The sequence below is a fragment of the Podarcis melisellensis genome (assembly GCF_964234715.1).
Source record: "Podarcis melisellensis genome assembly, chromosome: 5".
NCBI classification, from domain to species: Eukaryota; Metazoa; Chordata; class Lepidosauria; order Squamata; family Lacertidae; genus Podarcis; species Podarcis melisellensis.
This window is the reverse complement of record NC_138537.1, coordinates 84,618,681-84,646,261: the sequence shown is the minus strand read 5'-3', so window position 1 is coordinate 84,646,261 and position 27,581 is coordinate 84,618,681. Positions and strand designations below refer to the sequence as shown.

Sequence of the window (27,581 nt, the reverse complement as noted above, 5' to 3'; positions counted from 1 at the left end):
GCACATTTTTTAAAAACAAACAAACCCACCAAGGAAAGCTCCTGTGGTCTCCTGGGAGAGGAGTTGCTTGTTTTTCCCCATCTCATCTGCCTCCCAAAGCACATTCAGTGTATTCCTTCAATGACTGTGAGACAGAACTTGTATAGCCTTCTATGACTCTGGTAATTTACACATTAACAAGGTGGTAATTATGTTTTTATCACATCCTTATGACATTACCCCTTGGAAAGCCCTAGCTGATTAATTAGTAGTACGTATTTAATCTGTGACCCCGACACTCCAAAATTATTGTACCCACACATTACAAGTTACATGGAGAACGGTACATTCAAGTACACAATTTTTAAATCACTTGAAACAGTCGGCTAGTAGAACTGTAATACCGGGGGAGGGGGACCAAGACTAGGAAGTGTTTCCATTAAGACCGTAAAACCAAACCAAACACCTAGGGTCACTTTTCTTCAAAACAGATGTTGTTCCAGCGTGTTTCGTCTAGAAAGGCACGAAGGCCATGCTCTTTACTGCTTCTTCGCATGGCCAAGGTTGTTTCAAGGCATCTTTTATTGCATCCATTGGCTTTCAGAAGCTCTGATCTAATCCATGCTCAAACCGAGGTGCTTTGCGAAGCAATGTTATTGGTTATCGGTTGTTATGTAGCGATCATTCCTTCTTTGCAGCGTAATAATTCTGGATGGTATCAACCAGGCATCTTTTACTTTCTTTCCCCCCTTCCCTTGTAGAAAATGAAGTGAGAGCCTTCCCGGTCTTAATTAGTGACCAGAGCGAGATCGTGGACACAAACGGAGCTGGCGATGCCTTCGTGGGAGGTACGTGCCATTTGCATGATCCCTTTTATTTGGAAGTGCCCCCCCTCCATCCTTTATTCGAGAACATGGGCAGGTGGTGGCAGGGTGTTCCTTTCCTGAAGTACAGAATGTCAGATTGTTCTTTTCAAGCTTCCATTTTCCCCCGAAGATTGTGTTTTAATAGACTGCTAATTCTCCCAGGGAAAAATGTGTTTTGTGGCTTTAAAGATAATGTGCTCCTATGCAACATCCACATTGTTTTCACGAGATTAATTGTATCTGTCAGAATGTTGCATAAACAAGCTGCATCAAATATGTTATGCAGCGTACTCAGAATCCCTCGTGGCTTTAAAATTTTAGCACATTGCTGTCCTTTTAAACAAGTTGTGGTGAATATTAAAGAGTATGTAAATAATCGAGTGTAGCATTTGAACAATTTTTTCTCCCCTCTTCTGTGCGTCTGGTTCCTAGGCAGTTGATGTGCGAATACAAAAAGACTACAAAGAGTTAAAAAACAAAGGCTAAAAGTCAGAAGCAAAGTAACATCTGCTGCTACTTTTATATCCATTTGCAACCATAATATTTTTTGGCATTGGAGTGTTACATCTATATTTTTGTAGCTGTTGTGGTTCAAAATATCTCAACATAAGCCCTAACAAGTTCTCTTGGTTACTGCAATCTCTGTGTCTTGCAATATGTTTTTTGAAGGCTTTCACTATAGTGAGGGACACGGGTGGCGCTGTGGGTTAAACCACAGAGCCTAGGACTTGCCAATCAGAAGGTCGGCGGTTCGAATCCCGCGACGGGGTGAGCTCCCGTTGCTCAGTCCCAGCTCCTGCCAACCTAGCAGTTCGAAAGCAAAGTGCAAGTAGATAAATAGGTACCGCTCCAGCAGGGAAGGTAAATGGCATTTCCGTGCACTGCTCTGGTTCGCCAGAAGTGGCTTAGTCATGCTGGCCACATGACCCGGAAGCTGTACGCTGGCTCCCTCGGCCAATAAAGCGAGATGAGCACCGCAACCCCAAAGTCAGCCACGACTGAACCTAATGGTCAGGGTTCCCTTTACCTTTACTTACTACAGTGAGCTTCAAGGCATCATATCGGATCTTAGCTTCTCTCCAAATAGACTTACGGAGTCTCAGGGTTTGACCTGAAGATTCAGAAGTTTAGTACTTGTGGGGGAAGGACTAGCATCTCAGGGTAAAGGGACAGAGAATCTTCTGCTCGGACTGAGAACTTTTGCTTATTAACTCTGCCCCATCATCAGTCTCTACCCTAAGCCGTTGGGCCCAGCCAGGCTCTATCCTTTGCATGATCTATGGCACACACATTTTAGACTCGGGGAACCTGACAACTTTTTATTTCAAAAACACCACCCAAAGAATTGATTTCTAGAGCAAGCCCTATGAGGCCCAATTCCATGTTATGTCACACCTATCAATCACTTTCATACAAGGCACATTTTAACCTGGGAGGATTATTTGCAATACAGATGACACCCAGCTCTACCTCTCCTTTAAATCAGAACCAGTGAAGGCGGTGAAGGTCCTGTGTGAGTGCCTGGAGGCGGTTGGAGGTTGGATGGCGGCTAACAGATTGAGGTTGAATCCTGACAAGACAGAAGTACTGTTTTGGGGGGACAGGAGGCGGGCAGGTGTGGAGGATTCCCTGGTCCTGAATGGGGTAACTGTGCCCCTGAAGGACCAGGTGCGCAGCCTGGGAGTCATTTTGGACTCACAGCTGTCCATGGAGGCGCAGGTTAACTCTGTGTCCAGGGCAGCTGTCTACCAGCTCCACCTGGTACGCAGGCTAAGACCCTACCTCCCCGCGGACTGTCTCGCCAGAGTGGTGCATGCTCTAGTTATCTCACGCTTGGACTACTGCAACGCGCTCTACGTGGGGCTACCTTTGAAGGTGACCCGGAAACTGCAATTAATCCAGAATGCGGCAGCTAGACTGGTGACTGGGAGTGGCCGCCGGGACCACATAACACCGGTTCTGAGAGATCTGCACTGGCTCCCAGTACGTTTCCGAGCACGATTCAAAGTGTTGGTGCTGACCTTTAAAGCCCTAAACGGCCTCGGTCCTGTATACCTGAAGGAGCGTCTCCACCCCCATCGTTCAGCCCGGACACTGAGATCCAGTGCCAAGGGCCTTCTGGCGGTTCCGTCATTGCGAGAAGTGAGGCTACAGGGAACCAGACAGAGGGCCTTCTCGGTAGTGGCGCCCGCCCTGTGGAACGCCCTCCCATCAGATGTCAAAGAGATAAAGAATTACCTGACATTCAGAAAACATCTTAAGGCAGCCCTGTTCAGGGAAGTTTTTAATATGTAATGCTGTACTGTTTTTAACACTGATTGGGAGCCGCCCAGAGTGGCTGGGGAAACTCAGCCAGATGGGCGGGGTATAAATAATAAATTATTATTATTATTATTATTATTACAGTCGTACCTTGGAAGTCGAACAGGATCCATTCCGGAAGTCCATTCGACTTCCAAAACGTTCAAAAACCAAATCCAAAACATTCAAAAACCAAATCACGGCTTCTGATCTGCTTCAAGAAGCTCCTGCAGCCAAACAGAAGCCGCAGAAGCCCTGTCGGACGTTCGGCTTCCAAAACTAGTTCACAAACCAGAACAGTCACTTCCGGGTTTCCGATGTCCAGGAGCCAAAACCTTTGGGAACTAATCTGTTTGAAAACCAAGGTACAACTGTACTTGGACTAAAACATTTATAGCCTTTCCTTCAGGAAAGTATTGAAAGCAATGAGTTGTTGCTGTTTAATGGGGGCATCCACTGAATAAGGACTTGTGAGCACTGTCTGTTTGTAAAGTGGGGACAAAGAATGCAAATTCTCATGTATGGAACAGTTGCATATTACTGCATTGCAGGAGACTGGACTAGATGATCGTCAGGGTCCCTTCCAACTCTATGATTCTTTGACAGCCCTAGAGGGGCATCATGAGTGAGGGCGATAGAGAGGGTACAGAGAAAAGGCTGCCTCACCTGGAAATATGCCCCTTATTTTACAGCCTAGAAATGCTGTTCTTTGTCACTGATAACCTGGTAAAGTGGTACCTCGGGTTAAGTACTTAATTCATTCCAGAGGTCCATTCTTAACCTGAAACTGTTCTTAACCTGAAGCACCACTTTAGCTAATGGGGCCTCCAGCTGCCGCTGCGCCGCCGGAGCACGATTTCTGTTCTTATCCTGAAGCAAAGTTCTTAACCCGAGGTAGTATTTCTGGATTAGCAGAGTCGGTAACCTGAAGCGTATGTAACCTGAAGCGTATGTAACCCAAGGTACCACTGTAGTTCAAAAGCACAGAAACATTTAATGGCAAAAATCTTGATTGAGTGCAGAATTAAGATATCTGACTGATCCTCATAAACACACCAGTATGCAGGAAAAGGCAAAACTCCGAATGTCTTCAGTGACTTTCTTGAGCAGCTTTAACTCAGCTGTATGGCAGATGACATTTCCTTTTTATCAAGACAAACTAAATACGTTGGTAACTGTAAACATTATGTTTCTGTGCATGTACCAACCCCTTAGTTTGCAAGAGCATCCAAATGTCTGCTGAGCACTGGAAGCAACACAAAGCTTCTGTTTGGAAGTCTTTTGGACTAAGGAAGATGAACAGAAAAAGAGAGGGACAGCAGGAGGAACTGGCTGGATCAAATAAAAAACAATTGGTTGTGAATAATTCAAAACTGGCTATGGTGACATAGGGCAGTATTTTGAGTGAGGTCTTGGAAGTGAAAATAGAGTTGCCTTGATGAGCAGGGACCATTGCTGTTCTTCCAGGTACAAGAAGTAGCGTGGAAGAAGGGGGAAATAACAGGAGTGGCAGCAACTGACTCTGTTTGTGATGGAGGGACTCTGTACATTACATAGACCCATGACAATTGCAAAAATGCATCATCATCATCATCATCATTATTAATACCCCACACACTCTGGGCAGCTCCCGAAAAAATCTTAAAAACACAATAAATAATCAAATATTAAAAACTTCCCTAAACAGGGTTGCCTTCAGATGTTTTTAAAAAGTCAGGTAGTTGTTTATTTCTTTGACATCTGATGGAAGGGTGTTCCACAGGGAGGGCGCCACTACCAAGTAGGCCCTCTACCTGGTTCCCTGTAACTTCTTGCAGTGAGGGAACTGCCAGAAGGCCCTCGGAGCTGGATTACAGTGTCCGGGCTGAATGATGGGGGTGAAGACGCTCCTTCAGGTATACAGGACCGAGGCCATTTGGGGCATATCACATCCCTGCTACCTGGGACGGAGCAGGCATGGATTCCCAGTGCCAGGGTTAGGAGCAGCTTTCAGCATCTTCTCTACCATTGCCCTTTAGCATTTGTTTTCCATCGCTGTATGAACTGAGGAAGACTTTAGGTCCTATCGGGACCAACTGAAGCTGTCAAACTATGTGGACCATCGGTCATCTGTAGTTGGGGTCAGTTTTGTTCTGGTGTCTCATGGCAAGCACACTTTAAACTGGAAGGGAAATATTTTTCCTTCTTTGTTTTTGTTTGTTTACAGAACTTTTGTAGCATAGCTTAATTATAAAAGTTCTCCCAAGTTCACCTCAGCGTGACGGTGCCCTTTTAAGGTTTAAGGGCTAAACCCTAGCTTCAGCAAAATCCAGCATTTTGCACAGTTCAGAAGCATGTGCCTTTTGGTTGCCTGTCTTAAACTGCTCAAACCTTCCCTCTTATTAGTTCCTATATTTCTGCCATAATTTGGTTTCCTGATTCTGGGTATGAGCTCCACATCCTGCCCAGATCAGTGGGATGGCTCTTCTTTCTGTACTGACTGAATAAAAGCTTTTGCTTTCTTTGTCCAGGGAAGCTACACTATCCAGCAGCTATTATTCAGCTGGCAAAGTATGTTGAACCCATGTTGGGAGATCTTTTAAGGTGTGCATCGAAGCCTTAAAGTGTGCTTTGAGCTTTTCCAGCAAGATCTTCATTTTCTGCCACGTTCTCTAGGTTGGAGTTTGCACGCTGTAGAAAAACACATTTGGTGTGCCAGAGAGATACATTACTAAAACGCATTGCCACTGATGGTGCTTCAGAAATACATCTTGGTCAAGCTTATAATATCTGCTGCTTCTAGTGGGTCTGTTGTTGTTAACACAACTTCTCTACAGTGTCCTTATGCTTCTTCTGTTTTTCAGCAGCCCTTTCAAATATTATTTATAAAAGGGTTTTTCCCCCCTTGGATATCATGTCAGAGCCCTGAAATACATCCCTTAAATGTTTGCGTTGCTCTGAGGAACTTCATTATTTATCAGCTGCTAGCTAGCTTTGTGTCATTCATTAAATATATATAGCTTTTTCTGTTCTAAAGATCTTCATGAATGAAGCATGGCAGGGTTGGAGGGGAAGCGGAGACCAAAGGATGGTTTCTTTCCTTCCAAGTGAAGATAAAGTGCGAAAGAGATTAGCTCAACACTGGCGTCTGATTTGACTCTGAGGATCCTCTTATTGCAGCTGTATAAAGCGTTGAAAATAAAATTCAGCCTTTTGACTGACAGCCTGTTTCCCCTGGTATAATAGCTGAACTTTCTGATGAAGCATCTGTCTTGACTTGGAAAGGGCTGGCTGTCATTCCAGCTACCCGCTTATGGCCGTGCTTGGCAATTTGTGTCATTCTTAACCCACCAAGATAAATGCCGTAGCTCGAGCCAGGCTTCTCCGAGGCCTCTTGGTCTCTGTAACTGGCCTTCCATAAACTAAATATTGCCAAATTATATGCTTTCGGTGTATTTTTCTCTGTCATATTTGAAAGATCCTTATTATTTTGATAAATGTTTTGGCTGTACAGCGCTATGGATTTTCTAATCCAGTTATCGCCATTTAGAAACTGCCTCTCCTTTTAAAGATTCCAGCCACATTTAAAGATATTAGCAAGTGGGACCTCACACACAGGAGGAGGAGGAGGAGATCACTTCCTGCTGTGGGCTCCAGACAGCATTGTAGTTTCGGGAGCTGGGAAAGGCATAAATAACACCTTTTTGCTTCCCACCCCACAGCCTTCCTATGCTGTGCTCTGTAAGCACTTTATTGCTCTGTTGGGGGTGGGGGGAGTCTGGGAAGGATGCCCTTGTTCCTTCCTCCTATAACATCTCGGTCTACTGTGATTTTGATGACAAACTCCTTCGTTCCGGATAGCCGCATTGTAGTCTCGTCCTGGCATCCCCTTTGTTGGCGGCAGAGGCTTCCCAGTCCTAAATCTGGAATCACCAAATACTTCCACCCAGAAATGAGAATTGCAGAATCTGATTCTGTTTCCAAATGAATGGGAGAACTGTATGCTGCTATAACAGGGTGCCTGCTCCAGGATAGCAGTTACCGTATTTTTTACTCCTTAAGACTCACTTTTTCCCTCCTAAAAAGTAAAGGGAAATGTGTGTGCGTCTTATGGAGCGAATGCTGGCTGCGCAGCTATCCCAGAAGCCAGAACAGCAAGAAGGATCGCTGCTTTCACTGCACAGCGATCCCTCTTGTTGTTCTGGCTTCTGGGATTCAGAATATTTTTTTTCTTGTTTTCCTTCTCCAAAAACTAGGTGCGTCTTGTGGTCTGGTGCATCTTATAGAGCGAAAAATACGGTAATAAGAGCCCTGATGGATCAGGCCAAATGCCCAGCATAGCCCAACATCCTGTTTTCACAGTAACCGGACAGGATCCATGTGCAACAGCCGTTCCCAGAAACTGATATTTAGAGGCATGCTCCCCCCGACAGTGGGGGCAAAATATAGCTATCACGGCTAGTAGCCACTGGTAGCCTTATCCTTTGTGAATTCGTCTAATCCTCTTTTAAAGCCCTCCAAGTTACTGTCCAGCTTAAACCTTCCTCGCCTCCTCCTGCATGCCAGCCACTCCTCTGGGTGTTAAGAGCACTGCATCTTTGGTTTGGAAGCACGCGGCTGCCTTCTCATCCATCCTCCCAACTACTGTCCTCAAGCAGCTGTGCTAGAATTCACCAGCACATTATGAGTCAATGCAGGAGTCCCTGGAAAAGCTTTTGCTCAAGCATTGCCCAAAGAAACTCACAACGGTTGTCCCAAATAGGATTCAAGCAAGGGAGGGGGGCGGGCTGCATATAATTATTTTAAAAATCACTGTGCTTGCCTCCCCATCATTTCAGCTCTGGCCGTCCCACCCTTCCCATCAGGGGTGGACTTCGGTCTTTCAGATTTCAGCAGAGACCTGTACGAGGACAACATCCCCACACACCTCTTGCTCTCCTCTCCGTTCTGTATGTGCCCTTCCATTGTCACAAGCCCACCTTGTGGTGGGCCAGTGTGGTGTAGTGGTTAAGAGCGTTAGTCTCGTAATCTGGGGAACCGGGTTCACGTCTCCACTCCTCCACATGCAGCTGCTGGGTGACCTTGAGCCAGTCACACTTCTTTGAAGTCTCTCAGCCCCACTCACCTCACAGAGTGTTTGTTATGGGGGAGGAAGGGAAAGGAGAATGATAGCCGCTTTGAGACTCCTTCGGGTAGTGATAAAGCGGGATATCAAATCCAAACTACTATTCTTCTTCTTCTTCTTCTTCTTCTTCTTCTTCTTCTTCTTCTTCTTCTTCTTCTTCTTCTTCTTCTTCTTCTTCGCTCCTTTGCTCCTGATGCCAAACTTATGATGTCCAAAGCCAGTCACCTTTTTCATTTTGTTTGGACAGTGTGACACCCCACTCCTTAAATCTGTACATGGGGTTCCTGTCAGCTTCCTGGTCTGACCCAGACTCCTTGTCCTTACCTGCAAAGCCCTTTATACCCTTTCCCTTCCTTTATTCTGATACAGACTGTTGCCCATCCAGCTCCATCACTGTCATCTGCCCAGAGGTCTCCTGCCCCCTTAATGACTCCACCTTTTCTCCCACGCTGACCTTATGCATGGAACTGCATTCTGCAACACCTACGTGCAGGCCGCCTCTCTCTTCCTTTAAACTTCTCCCTAACACCCTTTAACCTCCATCCCCATCCCAAACTAAGACTAAGTAGATGCAATAGAGCAGGCTTCCTCAAACTCGGCCCTCCAGATGTTTTGAGACTACAATTCCCATCATCCCTGACCACTGGTCCTTCTAGCTAGGGATCATGGGAGTTGTAGGCCAAAAACATCTGGAGGGCCGAGGTTGAGGAAGCCAGCAATAGAGCCATGTGAGCATTCCTTTCCTATTTGACTTTGTTCTGTTGCCACAGCTACATCAAATTTTATATTTTCTGCTCTCCTTGTGTAAGTAACGGATAGCAAAATGTGGGGGAAATCATTTAAAATGTTGTGTTTGGGTCAAACTTGGCTAGGAAAGAAGCATTTACTGCTTAGCATGTGGTCCATTTGATAAGCAATGATCTCATTGTGCTTTTTTTTTTCATTCTTGGAGATGAAAAATATTGATATTGAGTAAAAATATTGACACGTCGCAGGCTGTTTGTTCCAGCTTTCTGGACTCCTGCAGAGTATTTTATAACAACCTTATTGATGGGCCTCTTTACCCAGCTCTCTAGGTTTAACTGAGCTGAGTCGATTTGCCACCACAGCTTCAAGTAGCTGTTACAGAACAAGCAAGACATCCTAATAAAGCTGTAAGTGTGTTTGCTCAAACATGGTATTGATTTTACTTGGTGAGGGGGAAGCAAGTCCTTAGCATGGTGTCAGGGCGGATGAGCCGAACTGCAGTTTTTCATTGTTGTCTGTCATGGATGTGGAACCTAAGTGAAGCTGCAAGGGGATAAGTTAGAATTGCCAGAAATTTAAGGTCAAATCCAACACTGCATGCATGGACTTCTGCTTCTGCAACCAGACTTCCCCTTCCTCTCTCCTCCCCACGTGCCCTCAAAATCTGCTCCAGTTGGTCCTGCAACTATGCAGAGCAGATTTTAAGGTTGTGGAAGGCAGGGGGAGAAGATGAGAGAAAGAGAAAGTTCTGTTGAGCTAGTGGAACTGCTTTTTTCCTGCTTCTTTCTTCTTTGGCGATCCCTCATAGCCAAGTAAGATGGTCTTCCAAAACAGGGTTTTAGCAGTGAGTCCGTAAGTGACTGTGGAGGCCAATTCAGGATCCACACGTCCTTCCACAGTGGGGACATAGGTTTCTGGGCAGGAGTTGATCATGATGAGGGTTTGCCAAGCATGCCTTCCTCTTGGCACGTTTCTCCCTTTCATCCTGAGTTTGAGTGTCTTCAAAGTCCATGACACCTTTGGTAAAGGCTGTTCTCCAATTGGAGTGCTCGCAGGCCAGTGTTTCCCAGTTGTCGGTGTTTATACTGCATTCTTTTAGATTTGAGAGAGTCTTTCAACCTCTTTTGTTGACCGCCAGCATTGATAGAATCCTTAAGCTGTAAAATCTGCTAACTACATGGCTCTGAGTTGGGGCTGGTGAGGGAAGGGATAGTTTGCAGTGGTTTCCACTTATGTCTTGGATTCAGTCAGTCAACCAGCTTCAAATCCACCTGACAGTTACCTTGTCCAGACCACATTTTACCAACTTCTCAGCAAGAATATCATGGGGGACTTCTCCCCAGTCTTTATTTTGTCCAACAACAAAATGTTCTTTGGGATTAAGTTATTTGCAAAGAGGGATGTGGGTTTGGGATCTTTGATGTCACACGAAGTACATCAGCATAGAGATCAATGGCAGCTGAAAATATTTGCTGGGTACCATGCCAAGTTAACATTTGGAGACACTTGTCAAATCAGCAGGAGGCAACCTTGAGCTTTACGACAAATCACGGACAGAGGATGAGTGAATGACAGCAAAATGAAATGAGCTCCATATGTATTTTTCAGGTGCACATTTTGCCCAAGGGTCCATTGGAGTTTCCCCTTTTTAGTAACCATGAGCAGAGAATTCAGACGTCACTCATACAAACATGCAAACTCTGGGGGCGCCTTTAGTCCAAAGTCACTCACAGCCATTCTTATTAAAGTAATTGGAGGGAAGCACAGGTTTGTATTCCACCTTTTGGAGAAGAGAGACGACCCTTTAAGAAATAGTTGTCCTTGCATAAGATCCATTCCAACTCTTTGAAAATCCATGGGCCAAATTTCCAAATATGTGGCAAACCGCAAGTCCTACCCAAAACATGCTCCAATTTACTTAAGCAGGGCTAATCCGGAATGATTAATGTTTAAAGTTGTTTGCCATTCCTAGTGGCATGAAATTAGATGCCAAATTGCATCTTTTAGAACACTAAAAAGAAAGCAAGTTTTCATTCAGAGTAGCCGGGCCTGGGTCTGATAAAGGCAAATCGACCATACTTTTTGGCTGCCACGGCCGCCATCTGCCACACAATTAAATCGTCGACATCGCACCGTGTTGGTGTTAGTTGGTTTGTTCGCTGATTAAGATGGCAAATCGTCTGCGTGAAGCTCTGAGTGCCTGACCACCTAACTGCAATTGACCTGCCTCGTGGGCAGCCCATCATCCATGCCAGCGACTCTGAAAGTCTTCCAGAAATCAGAGCGCTATTAGCAAAGAGCTGGGGGATGATTGAATATCACAGCAGCACCTTCGTAAATAACACATGGCTGGCTGGGGTGAGCAGCTGTTTCCACCAAATGTGATGCAAAATGCCAGGGAGAGCATTCAAACATGGTGGCAATGGTTTCATATTTAGTGCATTGTCTTTTTAACAGCAAAAAGAAAATGTTTGAGTCTTTTGCAGCTTGAACTTTTCAAAGATCTGTCATGTAAACAAGGCTAAAGCCCCATTTCATGGGCTGGCATGAATGTTTCTTTACTGCTTCTTCTTTTTAAAGTATTTAAGGAAGCAGAAACAGGGGTGCAGAAACACATTAAACTGTACGCAATTGGTGGAAAAGATTTATTACAAATTGACAAAAACCAGCAGCTTTCTTTATCGAAGCCGGGTTCATTTGGCTTAGGGTCTTCCTTTATAAAAATATTTTTTCTATTCCTCTTTTGGCCTAAAAGTAAACATCTTTTGACAGCAACGGCAAAACATTTTTCAGCCAAACAGTCTTGCCAGAACTCCAGGCTTTTTATTTGATTTTTAACTGTTGGGTCTCATAATTTGAACCATCTGAGCTTTCGCATTTAATGTAAAAAACAAACAAAAAAACCCACCGTAAAAATTCTTGTTTATAATTTGCTTTTTTATTTAAAAGCATGTACTGGGGGCTGAACTTCCTCAACAGGGAGGCTCCCTGTGTGATTGAGAACCTTGAAAATAAGAGCCCAGCTGCAAAAGTTCAGGCCCCTTATGTGTAACACCCTACAGAGCCAGCAGCTAAACACCAGAGCCCAGGCTCTTGCCCAGGATCTTCACCCACACAGATATGAATAGAATTATAACACCTCTTCCATATGCAACACCTTGGAGGGGTGGCCATCTTTGTCTTCCCACTGTTCCTAGCAAGCTTGGAAACCTATTGGGACAGGCAAAAGGAGCTGAAGTTGAAATCAGAATCTTGGGAGCGGCCGCCAATACCATATAACACCGGTCTTGAAAGACCTACATTGGCTCCCAGTATGTTTCCAAGCACAATTCAAAGTGTTGGTGCTGACCTTTAAAGCCCTAAACGGCCTCGGTTCCATATCTCTGAAGGAGCATCTCCACCCCCATTGTTCTGCCCGGACACTGAGGTCCAGTGCCGAGGGCCTTCTGGCGGTTCCCTCGCTGCGAGAAGCCAAGTTACAGGGAACCAGGCAGAGGGCCTTCTCGGTAGTGGCACCTGCCCTGTGGAACGCCCTCCCATCAGATGTCAAAGAGAAAAACAACTATCAGACTTTTAGAAGACATCTGAAGGCAGCCCTGTTTAGGGAAGCTTTTAATGCTTGATGTATTACAGTATTTTAATATTTTTTTGGAAGCTGCCCAGAGTGGCTGGGGGGGCCCAGCCAGATGGGTGGGGTATAAATAATAAATTATTATTATTATTATTATTATTATTATTATTATTATTATTGGAAATGGGTTAAAATATGGAGAATTATTCGTTAAAGATCCCTAATACACACACACACACACACACACACACACACACACACACACACTGCACCTCTCACAGCACTACAGTTTGAAGAGATTCCCGGAAAAGGTGAGCACCTATGCAAGCAGACCTCAGATTGCTGGGGCGGGCTATTCATTAAAGAGTTGTGGGCTGGAAGAGTCTTACTTCTAGATGTCGTGAGGAATGGCTGTTGTGTTTTCAGTCTGTAAGATCCTTCCCAACCCTTTGCTATTTTTGTATGTGTTCTTGAGCACCGGCCAAAATGGGACACACAAACACACACTTACTTTTCATCTTTGAGGGAGAGGGGAGAGCAGAACTCCTCCTGCTCTTTGCCAAACCCTGTTTTCTGTGTCTGTGTGCGTTTGGCAACCTGCCTAATGCATTCTAGACACATTGCTGTTTTTATCTGCCTAATTTTTATATACATGCAAGGCACCACTAGCTTTTGAGCTTTAACCACCTAGAAACTTGCTGGCAAGCTTCAGGCCTTCCAGACAGTTGGGTTTCCGTGCCTGACGCGCGCGCTCTCTCTCTCTCTCTCTCGCTCTCTCTCTCTCTCGCTCTCTCTCTCTCTCTCTCTCTCCAGTGATTTGTCCTGTAAGAATGCATGTTAAGTTAACGGACAGCAGATTGTTTTCATTGTGCTACTCAGAAACCATCTGATTTTGTCCAGACACGCTGCTCCGACGTTGTCCGTGTAGCCGCACTTGGTAGGGAGAATGGCTTGCCAACACTAGGAGGTGTCTGGCAACCTTAGGTGGGAGATGGTCATCATTGAGATTCCTGTGGTCTTTACACTCAACCCAAAGTATTCTCCTCCTGTCCTGGGAATACTGTACTTGATTCTCTTCCCAATGATGGCAGCAGCCTTTACTAGGCCCTCTGATCTGCATTCATCGCAATCTCCGTTGTTGTCTAGAAGAACGTTGTCAAAACAAACCTGTTTTCAGTCTGCCCTATGACTGGCTCAAATTGGGGAGGGGACGGACGTTTCCTATTTTCTTACCGTTGTGCTTCTCATGACTGCTTAATACTCAATAATTAATAGAAACCAGAAGCTTCTCTTAACAACAGGTTTCCTAATATTTCTGCAGCGCTTAATTCCTACTTTGGCTGCAACATCTACATTCAATGCCAGGTTTCAACCCTGGACTATATGAAGCAAGAATAGGCAAAAATACACTGAGCAGAGGTTTTTTCCTGACACTATTAACTACTTAGGGATGCGGGTGGCGCTGTGGGTTAAACCACAGCGCCTAGGACTTGCCGATCAGAAGGTCGGCGGTTCGAATCCCTGCGACGGGGTGAGCTCCCGTTGCTCGGTCCCTGCTCCTGCCAGCCTAGCAGTTCAAAAGCACGACAAAGTGCAAGTAGATAAATAGGTCCCGCTCCAGCGGGAAGGTAAACGGCGTTTCCGTGCGCTGCTCTGGTTCGCCAGAAGTGGCTTAGTCATGCTGGCCACATGACCTGGAAGCTGTATGCCAGCTCCCTCGGCCAATAAAGCGAGATGAGCGCCACAACCCCTGAGTCGGTCATGGGGTCCCTTTACCTTTACCTATTGACTACAGAGAATCTATCTATCTATCTATGAATGATCAGAGGAAGGGGTTGTAATGGAGAGTGGTGGTATTACTGAACAAACTTGAGTCCTGACATACCTCCCAATCACCCCACCCCCCAAAATTAAGCACTACAATTTCTAGGCGTCCTTAGGGTGCGTACCCAAGATTGAACCCCTTTGTCTGCATTAAGCGAACATTCCCGTCTTCTGGTTGTCCGAATGGTGATATCCAACATCCGCCTCACAGTTGCGTAAGACCTAGAATGCAAGTCTTTCAAGGCTAACGCCGACCAGCCGATCCATGGTAGTTCTCAGAATTCCAAGTTCATAAACACAAACACTTAAGAGGAAATCTCTGGGAGGAATTCAGCATTGTGCTCCCTTGTTCTGTTAGTGCAAGCATTTCCGCCGGCATAACAGAATGCTCTCTCTGGGGGGCTCTCCGGACCCCACCCGCCCTGAACCAATTTGGGAGGAGAGTGGGGAAGCCCCATTGCGCTAGAGCCGTGTTTCTCGTACTTGGCTATCCAATTGTTGGACTACAACTCCCATCATCCCTGGCCACTGGTCCTGCTCGCTAGGGACGATGGGAGTTGTAGTCCAACAACAGCTGGGGATCCAAGTTTGAGAAACACTGCGTTGGTGGGATTCACTGTGCTGACTGCCACTAGAGCACCTACTTAGTTGACCCTTTGCCTTCCTCTCGTATACTAAATGTGTGAACGAGGATAGATTTAAAATGTGTGAATGGAAGATCAAGTGTCCGTGAGAGCCGTCCATCTGTGTGTAGTTACAGGGTTTTTCCACATTAGTTGTGGCTGGGGCAAGCCTATTTTGTCAAGCACTACCACATTTCACGGCGTATTGGCGGTCTACCCTCGTCTTTGCTGCACTTTGGTTTATGTTTACATTTTTATAATATCACATGCTGATATTTTGCTCAAAGGGCAGCATCTGGGTTAAATGGCTTTTGCCATGTTGTAAATCTCAACCTCACATAAGCATGTAATGAAAGGGAGAAACCGAATGAGAAAGGCATCCATATGACATGGGTTAAGGTGACACACACAGTGTGCCCAGACACTTGGAAACTCATGGGGGAGGTCTGGGCTGAGAACTCCCCACTTAGTGGTGTCATAATAGGAAACAGATGTCACGAGTGTCACTATGACTGGCATTTTTGAGGAGATGCTGTAGGGGGAATGAGCAATGGAAAAGCCTGGTTCCTGGGCAATTTGGGAACATTAGAAAAAAGGAACCAATTAGTAGGCCAGAATCTATAGACTCTTAATTTTAGAGAGTATCACCAAAAGTAGGATGAGCCCTGGCTTAGTGAAAGCATTTCCTGAGCACAAGTTTTATGGGAATATGAAGGATTCCTGGAAACGCTGAGGGGAAGTCATCCAACTTAGGCTGGGTCTTCCCTTCTTAGGGTCTTGCCTCTCTTTGATCAAACTATGCCGTTGATGGAGGTTGAGGGGAGAGTATATATGAAAAGAGACTGTGCCATCGTTGGGATGTACATTGGTGGTCAGCCACCGTGTTGCATCCTATAGTCTTCATAAAATCAGGTTTTGTCATAAGTCTAAGTGGTCGTTAAAGAGTTCTGGCCTCCCCACAGCCCATCACACTCTACAGCACCTTTTCTGACAGCCGTGAACAGTTGGAGGTGGAGAGGAGGTCTATTCTGGGACCTGGGAGTGAAATCTTATTAAATATTCTGTAGTGTTGCAGAGACCATGGGTTTATCCGCACATGGTCTGAGATTGCATGAGTGAGCCCAAGGCTCATGTGCTCCCTCACTTCCACTTCCTCTATAATTCCATTCTTCAGTCACTCCAACTTCTGTACTTCCTATATAGAACAAACCATCATTTGCTGTTAGAACCAAACCTGCAAGCTACGGTTTCTGGTTGCTTTCCAAAGCAGATTTGGAAACTATGATTTAGAAACCAGTTCCGATTAGGAGGACAAGTGAACACTGTTTGGATGTAATAGCAAACAATATTTTCTTCCTATTCAGTGCAAACGATGTGAATTGGAGCATGTGAAGGAAGGAATGCATGAGTCCATGACTTGCTCATATGACAGCTCTCTATCACCCACATACTTGAGACTCTTTTCTCCCCTTTCTTTAAATAATTCGTATGTGGTTTTTATTTTGTGTAGCTGTCTCTAGCTAGCGATGGATGAATGGATCAGCCAGTCATTCTTCTGTGTCAGTTTCCCATGCATTGATGCATATGTCCTTTTTGACCTTTTTTCCTTTCCCATACAATAAGCCCACAACTTTTGTGGGGGTTATAGTCCAGGAATTGTACCTAAAGCCATAATGGTGTATAGTCAAAAACCCAATAGGTTCAATGGTGGGTGGGATTACCAAAGTCATTTTTCCTGGAACCCACCCCCTTTCCTCCCTATTTTATTTTATTTTACTTATTGCCACATGTGTAAATGCACACAAGTTAAATGTGCGTAAGTTGCAGACTCACTGTGTTTTTAAAGATGCACAAAAATTCTTTTTTTAAAAAATAGCTTTTCAATGCATTTTCCTCTAAAATACATCTTGTGGGGTGGGGTTTTTTTGTTTGCAAAACAGGTATTTTTGTGTGGGTCTTTTTTAAAATCAAAATGGCACAGCAAAATTCAAAATGGTACCCACCCCAATTCATAGCTGCATATTCCAGTCTGCGTAAAAGTCTGGGACTGGTGAAGTAGGCTGGTTCAAATTTAAAATGTGGACTGAGCGCATTCCTCTTCTATCCCTTATTCCATTTACTTGTCGTGGAGAAGTTACGGAGGGGGTCGGAGTCTCTAAACCCACACAGGATAGAATAGGCTATAAATGTTAAGGTGCAAACAACGAAACCGAGGAACCAGTTTCACCGATGCCTTCAAGGTCCCAAAGCAGGAAGTCAGATGTTTCAGCTGACGCCACTGGTCTTCCCTCTTCCTGGGTCTTTGGAAGAGTGTCTGCTGAAGAGCCCCAAACCACGTGGCCTGGCATTCAGAGGACGGACGAAGCGCTAGTCTAGCTGTAGTTAGCTACCAAAGCATGTAGATGCCTCCGACTCCAAAACACATGTTGATGTGAGTGTCAGGCTTAAGAACGGTTGCCTTGCAACCACCGCCTCCCAGCACGTTCCCAGGTGGTTCCCAACACTTTCTCCATAACACCTCCTTTCCCTCTTCTCCTGCAGGCTTCCTCTCGCAGCTTGTCTACGACCGGCCACTGACTGAGTGCATCCGCGCAGGACACTACGCCGCCAGCGTGATCATAAAGCGTTCTGGCTGCACCTTCCCAGAGAAGCCCGACTTCCACTGATACTTGGGCAACCTCCGAGGATCAAGAGGAGACGCTGCCTACCTTCCCTCCATTGACCCCTTTCCCCAGCTGCCCTGCACTGAGTCTTCTGTACTTTGGATTCACTTTGACCTTTCGCACACCTCTGTCTGAGTGCCCTTTCCCTGTCTCCAACACAACGGTGTCTTGCACGTTTTACATTGAGGGGCCAGGCCTCTCTTCAGCTTGACACTTGTGTACTCCCTTCGTACAGTCCCTAGGAGCAACTCTGTACGAAAGCACCCGCCACTGTTTAGCTGTGATGTAAGCTCTTCTAATATAGTCGTCTGATATATTCTACCCTGACCGATCCTGCTCAGCTTGAGCAGGTGAGAAACCCTCAAACACTTTAATTGGCCGAAGACTGAATTAACAGCAATGTACTCGTGCGAGGAATTGCACTGTTTGCTCCTATGTGTGCTATATTCACACACACAGGGCTCCTTCCTGCTTCCACTGCATTACATAGGAATTTGCCCGTGTTCCAGGGAGCTTACCCAAGGCTGTGTGGTCCACAGCAATCTTGCTGACTTTAAGAGGTTTAGGAGTAGGCTCCTAATTTAGTGCAGGATCTTGTAGATTTGGGGGCAGGGGGCTCATTTCTTCCAGGGCAAGATCAGGGTGTTCTTATGATATAAATAAAAGCCCATAACAGGATATTCTCCTGTTGCGAGCTGAAGGATGCATCTCAAAGCAGATATATTATACATTGGTGAAAGTGAAGTACAGAAATATTCATGCAGGTTTTCTCATCAGGATATGCCAAAACGGAATCTTTTTATTTCAACGCACAGTTTTAAGACAAATAATGTACTTCAAATAATTGAGAGATCTTTATTTGTATGTATGACAGTATTCAAGAGAGATGTTCTAAAAATGTCATTCATTACTATGTAATTTGATACTGATAAATAAAACAATTGTGATACAGTTGTTCTCTGGCTTTTCATTTGTGTGACCTTATGACAGAAAGTAGAGTGAGTCAGCATATCAAATGTTTTTTAATTTCTGTGAGTGTCCCTTTGATGCTGAGAACAGACTCATCATTTAGAAAGGAGGGGGGAAGAGGTTGGGCATTATTTATCAAGAACTACAAACTTTCCAATGGAAAACACCCCCAGCAAATACAGGGACTATATCAGTAAAATAATTCATATCTCAGGGTTGTCCCTGGAGTACAAAACTAAAGGTCTTAGTGGCTTTATAATGGATTATATTTTTAAGCCAGGACCATATGGTGAGGTCTGTCTCTTTCAATTCCCTCGCCAAAGGCACACAGAGTCCTGCTAGAGGATGTAGAATATTATTCAGTGGCAAAAACTCTTAGTGGCAGAGTCAAAAGGGTACATTTAAGAAACAGCTCTTGAAAAGTGCAAATCTGAGGTATATTTACAGTTACCCAAACAGCTTCATTCACACACTACAAAGAAATCTAGCTTTCCCCCTTGTCTCTACCTCCATTTATACCAAAATTCTATGTTAAAAATGTGAGCACAGAGAGAAAAATAACTTCAAAATTGGATATATAAATAAGGGGGGGGCTGCACCATCTATTCAGTGCTCCCACCAAATTTTCTGTTTCCAACTCTACCTGCATCTGTTAGCCATCTGTGGCCACTGAGCATCCACCGACCACATTCAGTCCTCATGAGGTTGGTGTGCCCCCCCACTCAAAAGATCCCCCCCCCCTAATGTTCTTTTGTATTTCTGCAAACTTCAGGGCTTTCCAACCGTGCTAATACCTCCCCCTTGAGTGTGGGTGGTTCTGTTTTGGCTACGAAAGCAACAGCCAGGACAGTCAACATTGAGCTTGGTTCTTTAAATTCTGGGCTGCCACAAAAAGTGGTATCATTCATTCAGTGTCTTATTCTGATGTCTTTTCCTTTTGAGCAACTGTCATAAATTTGATCCGGCAATGTGCAAGCTCTTCATCCTTTTACATGGGATGTGATTTATATCCGGGGCTGTGCGGCTATGCGCTAAAACAAAGCAAAAACCAAAATGATACTAAGCATAGCTGAATTCTGCAACCTGCATAAATTTGCGTCGTTTAAATAATATGCATGCTTTCCCCTTCTCTCTCTCGTTTGCTTGATTCATTCCTCAATTTTTGCCTAACTCTGCTTCTGCTGATTATATCGTCGTGGGGGGTCCCAGAGCGCTCCCCCACACTGAACAATAAAAATTCTTAACTTCAGGTGGGGGAAGGCCAAAATGGAAAGAAATAAAACTGTCAGGACAAAATCGGCAATAGGTGGGAGTAAGTGCTTGAAAAATGGCAGCTGGATGGTGAGAGAAAAGGATTGCACCTTTTGCATGAGGAAATCTTCGACTAAGCCATGGTACTATGTTGGAGTTTTGAAAGAAATCACCTTGCAAAGAACTGATGGCAGGCAAAGCTCAGGAGCATTAAGCCGACGTGTGTCCGTGCTGTTCCTGTTCGGTGATCATGTGATTGGCTTGTAGTTAAATATAGCTCCTGTTTAGGAAACACAGGACAGGTACTCGAAAGGTAAGAGTGTTCCTCCTGAGCTTGCAGGGTTTGTGAGGTTTTGGAGATTATACAAATCATTAGCCTGACAAAAAGATCAAAGAGGGAGTCTTAATTTCAGGCACTGACTGCTACTATATGAGCATCTCAGTGGATTAAACAAATAATGAGCGCCTGCTGGGTAGAGGGCATGCATTAGGGTGATTCCCATTTCGAAGAAGTCTGCTTACAGCCTGGAGAAAATAGGCGTGCCCTTAAGGTCTTTTTATTTTATTTATTTTACAAAATACGTTTCAACCCTGCTGTATCATAAAGATATACAGCACAGCAGTTTACAACAATATAAAAACATAAAACCAAACAATAAAATCATAGAAAATTAAAGGCAAAAAGACATGGGAAGCAAACACCCACAGACCATTGGGAGGGAAGGTGTACTCTTAATTGCCCTCATAGGCCTGGCAGAATAGGAAAGATTTCAGCAGGTATTTAAAAATTGGCACTAAATCTCTATTGGCAGGGTGTTCCACAGGACTGGGCCAGTGACACTAATCATTTTCAGATAGTCATGCCTTATTGTGAGCACTTAAGCATCCCAAACGGTTGCAAAAATTTTCTCCCCCCCCCCAATTTTTTTCCTTTCCTCATTATTCCCTGCAAGAGGATTTTTTTATGAACCATATTCCTAATATGTTAGAAGCCTGAATTGGCCGTTGCATCAAACATTTGAGAAGAAAAGGAGGAAAAATGTATTTTCTGAAGAAGCCAAGGAAGCTTGTTCTCTGAAAAGCTGAGGGTCTGGTTCCACTTTTGCGGAGATGTAATAACAAAAACGGAAGGTGTCGGAAGTATGGATTCTGAAAGACTGATTTGATGCGGAGCCAGGGGGCAAGGAGAATGTGCTTAGGAGGAAGCCAGAATAGAAACACCGCTCTCATCAAGTGGATCATAACCTATATCCAAGCCAGTTCTGACATTCTGAGTCTTGCACAGAAACCAGCTATGAAACCCACTAACCAGGTATATTGCCCTGATTGCATTCCTGGTTTCTTTAACAGTTTTTAAAAAACAGGCCTTTGGTTTTTCTTTAATATGCTAAGCAACGGGTTCGAGAACTATATTTGCTGAGCCTCCACCTTCTGAAAATCAGACACCGCCACCCGCCATGCAGGTTCTGCTCTTCTACCCAGGACGAGAAAATCCTGCTTCTCGCCGTGATGATCAAAACTAAGAGGAAGGATGTGTAATAGGAAACAAATGGCCGAACGGATTCTACAAGAGAAATGATGGAAAAAGCTTTTCCCGTTTCTATAATGCTTAAAAGTTGCAGATTTTGGATGACTCGAGCATTTTTAAAAAGCAATGAAGCACGAAGTACACAAAGCCCTATTTATGATCCTTGTATACTCTGATCTCAGGACGTGGGTGGCACTGTGGGTTAAACCACAGAGCCTAGGACTTGCTGATCAAAAGGTCGGCGGTTTGAATCCCACAACGGGGTCAGCTCCCGTTGCTCGGTCCCTGCTCCTGCCAACCTAGCAGTTCGAAAGCACGTCAAGTGCAAGTAGATAAATAGGTACTGCTCCGGCTGGAAGGTAAACGGGGTTTCCGTGCGCTGCTCTGGTTCACCAGAAGCGGCTTAGTCATGCTGGCTACATGACCCAGAAGCTGTACGCTGGCTCCCTCGGCCAATAAAGCGAGATGAGCGCCGCAACCCCAGAATCGGTCACGACTGGACCTAATGGTCAGGGGTCCCTTTACCTTTATACTCTGATCTGGCATTGTACTTGCAGCTGGGCTTTCTTCCAAACTGGCACTGCCCGCCCGCACACTATGCACCCCTTTTGCACATCGGACTACTAGGGTTCGTCAAGCACCCCGGGAACTACGTCTATAAAACAGCCTCAGGATTTCAGTTTTGTAATGGAAAAGGAACACTGTTTCACAAAGATCCCTTGCAAGTGTAGTGTTTGGGGGAAGCAATTAAAGCCAGTGCCCCAAGAAAGCAGCCCAAATAAAGGCTTGCAGGCCTTGGTTATTCGTGTGTGGCCGGGCGGGCATAAAGGACAAGTTTTTGGTTGTGCCCATGGAGCTGACAGATTTCACACGTCTAATGAAAAGGAGAGCGATCAGAATAGCAATAAGGTGGGTCTCCTTCAAGTGCTCTGCAGCCCAGGGATTTCCAAGATGAAGTGCAGCCTCTCTGCACCGTGCAAATATTTAATGCCGCTCTAACTATCCCCTGGTTACTGGAGTGTGACAGTTAATAGCCGTCAGCTGCCAAAGCTGCTGAACAGCCTAGTTCCTTAGGGGGAAAATGAGTAGTAAAAATGGAGCCAAGTCAGTCTAGAAACCCACAAATCATAAAGCGCTGCCGCTCGGCAGGTCATCTCCCGCGATCACAATGTGGCTGACCTGAGCTGCCTTTCAAAACAGAAGCTATTGACTGAGGCTTGAGGCTGGCGTATTGTGTATTGTATTCAGGTTTGTGTACTTTACCGCTCTTGCCTGCGCACATGTAAGTCGCAAGCTGGGAGGTGGCGGTTCTGTGTTGTAGCAAGAAGGAGCCAAACCCCTGCGCATTGCAGTGCCACTGGTGGCCTGTAAAATGCAAAGGGACGTTGTCCCTTGACTCGGCTAGTCTACACGCTCAACCACTAACGTGGAAGAGAATAAGACAAGCGAAGGTATTGAAGGTCACTTCACAGTGCTGTTTTAAGCAGCATAGAATAAAAGAGCCAAAACATGCCTACGAAAGCTGTCACTTCGACGAGTCATCTTAAAATATTTAATGGGTCCCCTAAAACGCTAGATGGGACGCAGGTGGTGCTGTGGGTTAAACCACAGAGCCTAGGGCTTGCCTATCAGAAGGTTGGTGGTTCGAATCCCTGTGACGGGGTGAGCTCCCGTTGCTCGGTCCCTGCTCCTGCCAACCTAGCAGTTCAAAAGCACCTCAAAGTGCAAGTGGATAAATAGGTACCGCTCCAGCGGGAAGGTAAACGGCGTTTCCGTGCGCTGCTCTGGTTCGCCAGAAGCGGCTTAGTCATGCTGGCCACATGACCCGGAAGCTGTACGCCGGCTCCCTCAGCCAATAAAGCGAGATGAGCGCCACAACCCCAGAGTCGGCCACAACTGGACCTAATGGTCAGGGTTCCCTTTACCTTTACCTAAAATGCTAGAAGCTGTTTTCCTCTTCAGCCATCTCCCCTGCAAGCCCAGGACAGTTGTAGTAAGGCTACTTTCTGTTCAAGGCTGGCTGCAGCCCTGATACATGCTGACATACCGAAAGCAAGCCGTCCTTAATCTGGTACCCTCTGGATGCTTGAGACTACAATTCCCATCAGCCATGCCCCATTTGCATGCACCAAACACACATTTCACATACATGGTTGTGCTCTGGAAGACAAATGCAGAATGCAAAAGAAGTTGAATTGCTGGATTAAATAACAGATAGGTAGCCGTGTTGGTCAAAACAAAAAAAATTCCTTCCAGTAGCACCTTAAAGACCAACTAAGTTAGTTCTTGGTATGAGCTTTTGTGTGCATGCACACTTCTTCAGATACACACTTCTTCAGATACACTTCTTCTGAAGAAGTGTGCATGCACACGATACCAAGAACTAACTTGGTTGGTCTTTAAGGTGCTTAAATTGGATTAAATAAATATCCCACTGAAGTCAAAGTGTTGTTTGTCAGCATTTCCCCAACTCCAGCACAGGTGGGGTTTTTTTGTTTTGCTTTTATCATTAAAAAAAAAAAATACATGTCATGAGAAGCATAATTATATGGCCATTTTCAATGCTGCAGTTGGGTGCATTTTATCGCTTTCCATCAGATTATCACACTTTAAATTGCTAGCTCAAAGCAATGACTTTTGGAGCAAAAATAGGAAGTTGTCCGGGGGGGGGGCACCTCAAGCCAATCATCTCTTATTCCTAATGATGCCGCTTCAGAGATTTCCTTGTGAGACAATACATGAATAGCAAGTGAATAATTGGTTCAACGGGAGCTTCATTAGAGTCCAAGAGAGGGAACAGGATCTTTCATGTGAATAATTTGGGATGATTGGGGAAAGATGAAGCATTTATTACAGGATCGCCTTCTGCTGCACAGTCAGAAAGATTCGAGCTCAGGTTCACTGAAGTGTGAAAACTTGTTGGAACCAGCTCATCTGGTTACACCAAATGATCGGCCAATGGAGCCGTTTAGAGATGTGACTTTCAACCGCTACTCCTTTCAGACTGAATTTATTTCCTCCTCATGTTTTTCCTGTTTGGCGTCCCACTTTTCACCCCAGAGCTCGGAAAATCCTACCTTTCCTTTTAACATAATGAAACCACTGCCCACTTTTTCCAGATGTAGAAGACCCATTGCACAGCAATTAAATAGGTTGCTTGGCTTGCTGTGTATCTAGACATCTCCTTCTCTGTGGTGTTGTAATATACAGTTACGGACTCTCATGCATGAAAGCGTTAACCTGAGCCCTGAGCTCAAGTTGCCAGTGGGTGTGGCTTAGCAGGCTCCCAGCAGCCTTTGCTTCTCCCCGCCCCACACTTTTTGCTCTCTCCTGCTTCCTTTGAAGAACAAGCAGCCATGTGGGTTTGGCCCCCAGATTAGCAAATGGTCGACATCAGGTCCATCCGCTGAGAAGTGATGGGCAGATAGACCTGGACCAAATAAGTTAATGCAGAGGAAGAGGTAAGTCATGTTAGTATGCATAGCTGAGTGTTGTGCTGTCACTTTTATTTTGAAAAATCAGATTATGGCTAACCAAATTGTCACAAAGCAATGACAGATGATGATGATGATGATACACATCTTTGTTCTCCCCCCTCACTTCCCTCTTTTTTTCTCTGTATCACTTTCATGCATATGTGTGTGTGTCTGTGTGTGTGTGTGTGTGTGTGTGTATTCCCAGTAGTGATGTATGGAAGTGAGAGCTGGACCATAAAGAATGCTGATCGCCAAAGAATTGATGCTTTTGAATTATGGTGCTGGAGGAGACTCTTGAGAGTCCCATGGACTGCAAGAAGATCAAACCTATCCATTCTTAAGGAAATCAGCCCTGAGTGCTCACTGGAAGGACAGATCCTGAAGCTGAGGCTCCAATACTTTGGCCACCTCATGAGAAGGGAAGACTCCCTGGAAAAGACCCTGATGTTTGGAAAGATGGAGGGCACAAGGAGAAGGGGACGACAGAGGACAAGATGGTTGGACAGTATTCTCAAACTACCAGCATGAGTTTGACCAAACTGTGGGAGGCAGTGGAGGACAGGAGTGCCTGGCGTGCTCTGGTCCAGGAGGTCACAAAGAGTCAGACACAAGTAAACGACTAAACAACAACAACAACAACAATATATATATATATATATATATATATATATATATATATATATATATATATATAATACAAATCATTCCCAAAATATATTGATTGTCCTTGAATTTCCCCACCACACTTGCCCTCCTCTCCTGCCACCCCCTTGGAGAACCACTGCTGTAATGACCGTATCCCATTCTTCGTGCCCCGTCTTTACCTATATCTGTGCCAAATTTCCCAGTGTATGTCCTGAGTTTTCATATTATGACAGAGAGGAAGAGAAACTTCTGCCTGTTCCTTTCTCCTATGTCATCAAATGCATCACAGCCGTGCTTCCCCCTGCCACTTACCCACCTATATATTTTTTCTAAGCTAAGAAACTAAAACATCTTGTGGCCTCCCCTCTGCTTTGTTCCCTCCCTTCCCCACAAGTTGCTAATGATTAAGGGGGTGGCCTGACTAGTCCAAGCGCAACTGAGGGTAGCAAGGAACAGCTCAGGCTCCGATTACTCCAGAGAATGGGGAAGAGGGTTATGGGTGGGGGGAGAGAGAAACGTTTTTCTCCCCTATTGCTTAATTAATGGAAAGAGCCCAGTGCATCTGCCAGCAGCTCCGCTGCAAGGTGAATTCTTCCATAAAGAGCCTCATTCATGAGTTGCCAGGAGATCTGCGACCTATTATCGAATTCGCACAAAAATTAAAATAATAAAAAAACACAACATCATCAACAGACTGGCTAATTTAGTGGCTTGAAGGATGCAGCTGGTGCTCCTGTTTGTATTGGGGGGGGATTTCCGCTCCTGCTCTGATTGATCCCCACCTCCTCGTTTTGTATCCCGTGAAATAACAAAAAAAGAGAGAGGCGTAATATCGTTTCCCTGCAGCTTCCCTTATGAGAAAGCATTTGTTTCCCCTTTCTGTTAAATGAAATGTTGTTTACGGTCACTTCCCCCCCTGAAATCGGGTGGTAAGTGTGCTCTCTGACATCTGTGCAGGATGCTGAGTCAATCCTGAGTCAGATCTTCGGCCTATCAAGTTCTGGATTGTCGACACTGGCTGGCAAAAGCACCCAGGGGCCTTTGGGCAGGAATCTTGCAAGGGATCAAACCTGGGACTGTCTAGAAGCAAACAGGTACAGTGGCACCTCGGGTTAAGTACTTAATTTGTTCCGGAGGTCCGTTATTAACCTGAAGCTGTTCTTAACCTGGAGTACCACTTTAGCTAATGGGGCCTCCTGCTGCCGCCACACCGCCAGAGCACGATTTCTGTTCTTATACTGAAGCAAAGTTCTTAACCTGAAGCACTATTTCTGGGTTAGCAGAGGCTGTAACCTGAAGCATATGTAACCCAGATACTACTGTACTTTACATGTAACCTGCCCATCCCAAACACTGTATCCAGAGTTGGGAGCTCCTGGCTTGAGCCCAGGGTTGACCCTGCAGTGAAGTGGCCTTCTTTAGGTAGCGCCATTGAGGGAGCACAGGTCATGGTAGGAGCTGATATTGAATGGGGCAACAGTTTTGGGTCATGGTAAATGCTAGCCCAGGGACACGGGTGGCGCTGTGGGTTAAACCACAGAGCCTAGGGCTTGCCGATCAGAAGGTCAGCAGTTCGAATCCCCGTGATGGGGTGAGCTCCCATTGCTCAGTCCCTGCTCCTGCCAATCTAGCAGTTCGAAAGCATGTTAAAGTGCAAGTAGATAAATAGGTACCACTCCGGCGGGAAGGTAAACGGCGTTTCCGTGTGCTGCTCTAGTTCGCCAGAAGCGGTTTTGTCATGCTGGCCACATGACCCGGAAGCTGTACGCCGGCTCCCTCAGCCAATAAAGCGAGATGAGCACCGCAACCCCAGGGTCGGCCATGACTGGACCTAATGGTCAGGGGTCCCTTTCCTTTACCTAAATGCTAGCCTAGGGCTTCATGGAGGCAGGGGAAGTACCTGCTCTTTGTCCTCTGTTTCAGGCAGCACAATGTTTCGGACCAGAGCTACTTTAGCCCCCACGAATGCTGCCCATAAACCATTGGTAAAGCATGTTTTACTGGTGGAATACAATTGCACTTTCAGAGAGAGAG

At 45.4% G+C, this 27,581-nt stretch overlaps 1 protein-coding gene across 2 annotated transcripts in view; it reads left to right on the top strand.

Annotated features, from left to right (window-relative positions):
- Window positions 1-18,632, top strand: part of ADK (adenosine kinase) — a 199,760-nt gene extending 181,128 nt beyond the window's left edge. For both annotated transcript variants that reach the window (XM_081913767.1, XM_081913768.1), the window contains exons 10-11: window positions 741-827; window positions 17,557-18,632. In XM_081913767.1, the coding sequence (XP_081769893.1) occupies window positions 741-827; window positions 17,557-17,681 (212 nt within the window). In that variant the 3' untranslated portion in view covers window positions 17,682-18,632. The remainder of the gene's footprint in view (window positions 1-740; window positions 828-17,556) is intronic.
- Window positions 18,633-27,581: the final 8,949 nt, after the last annotated feature.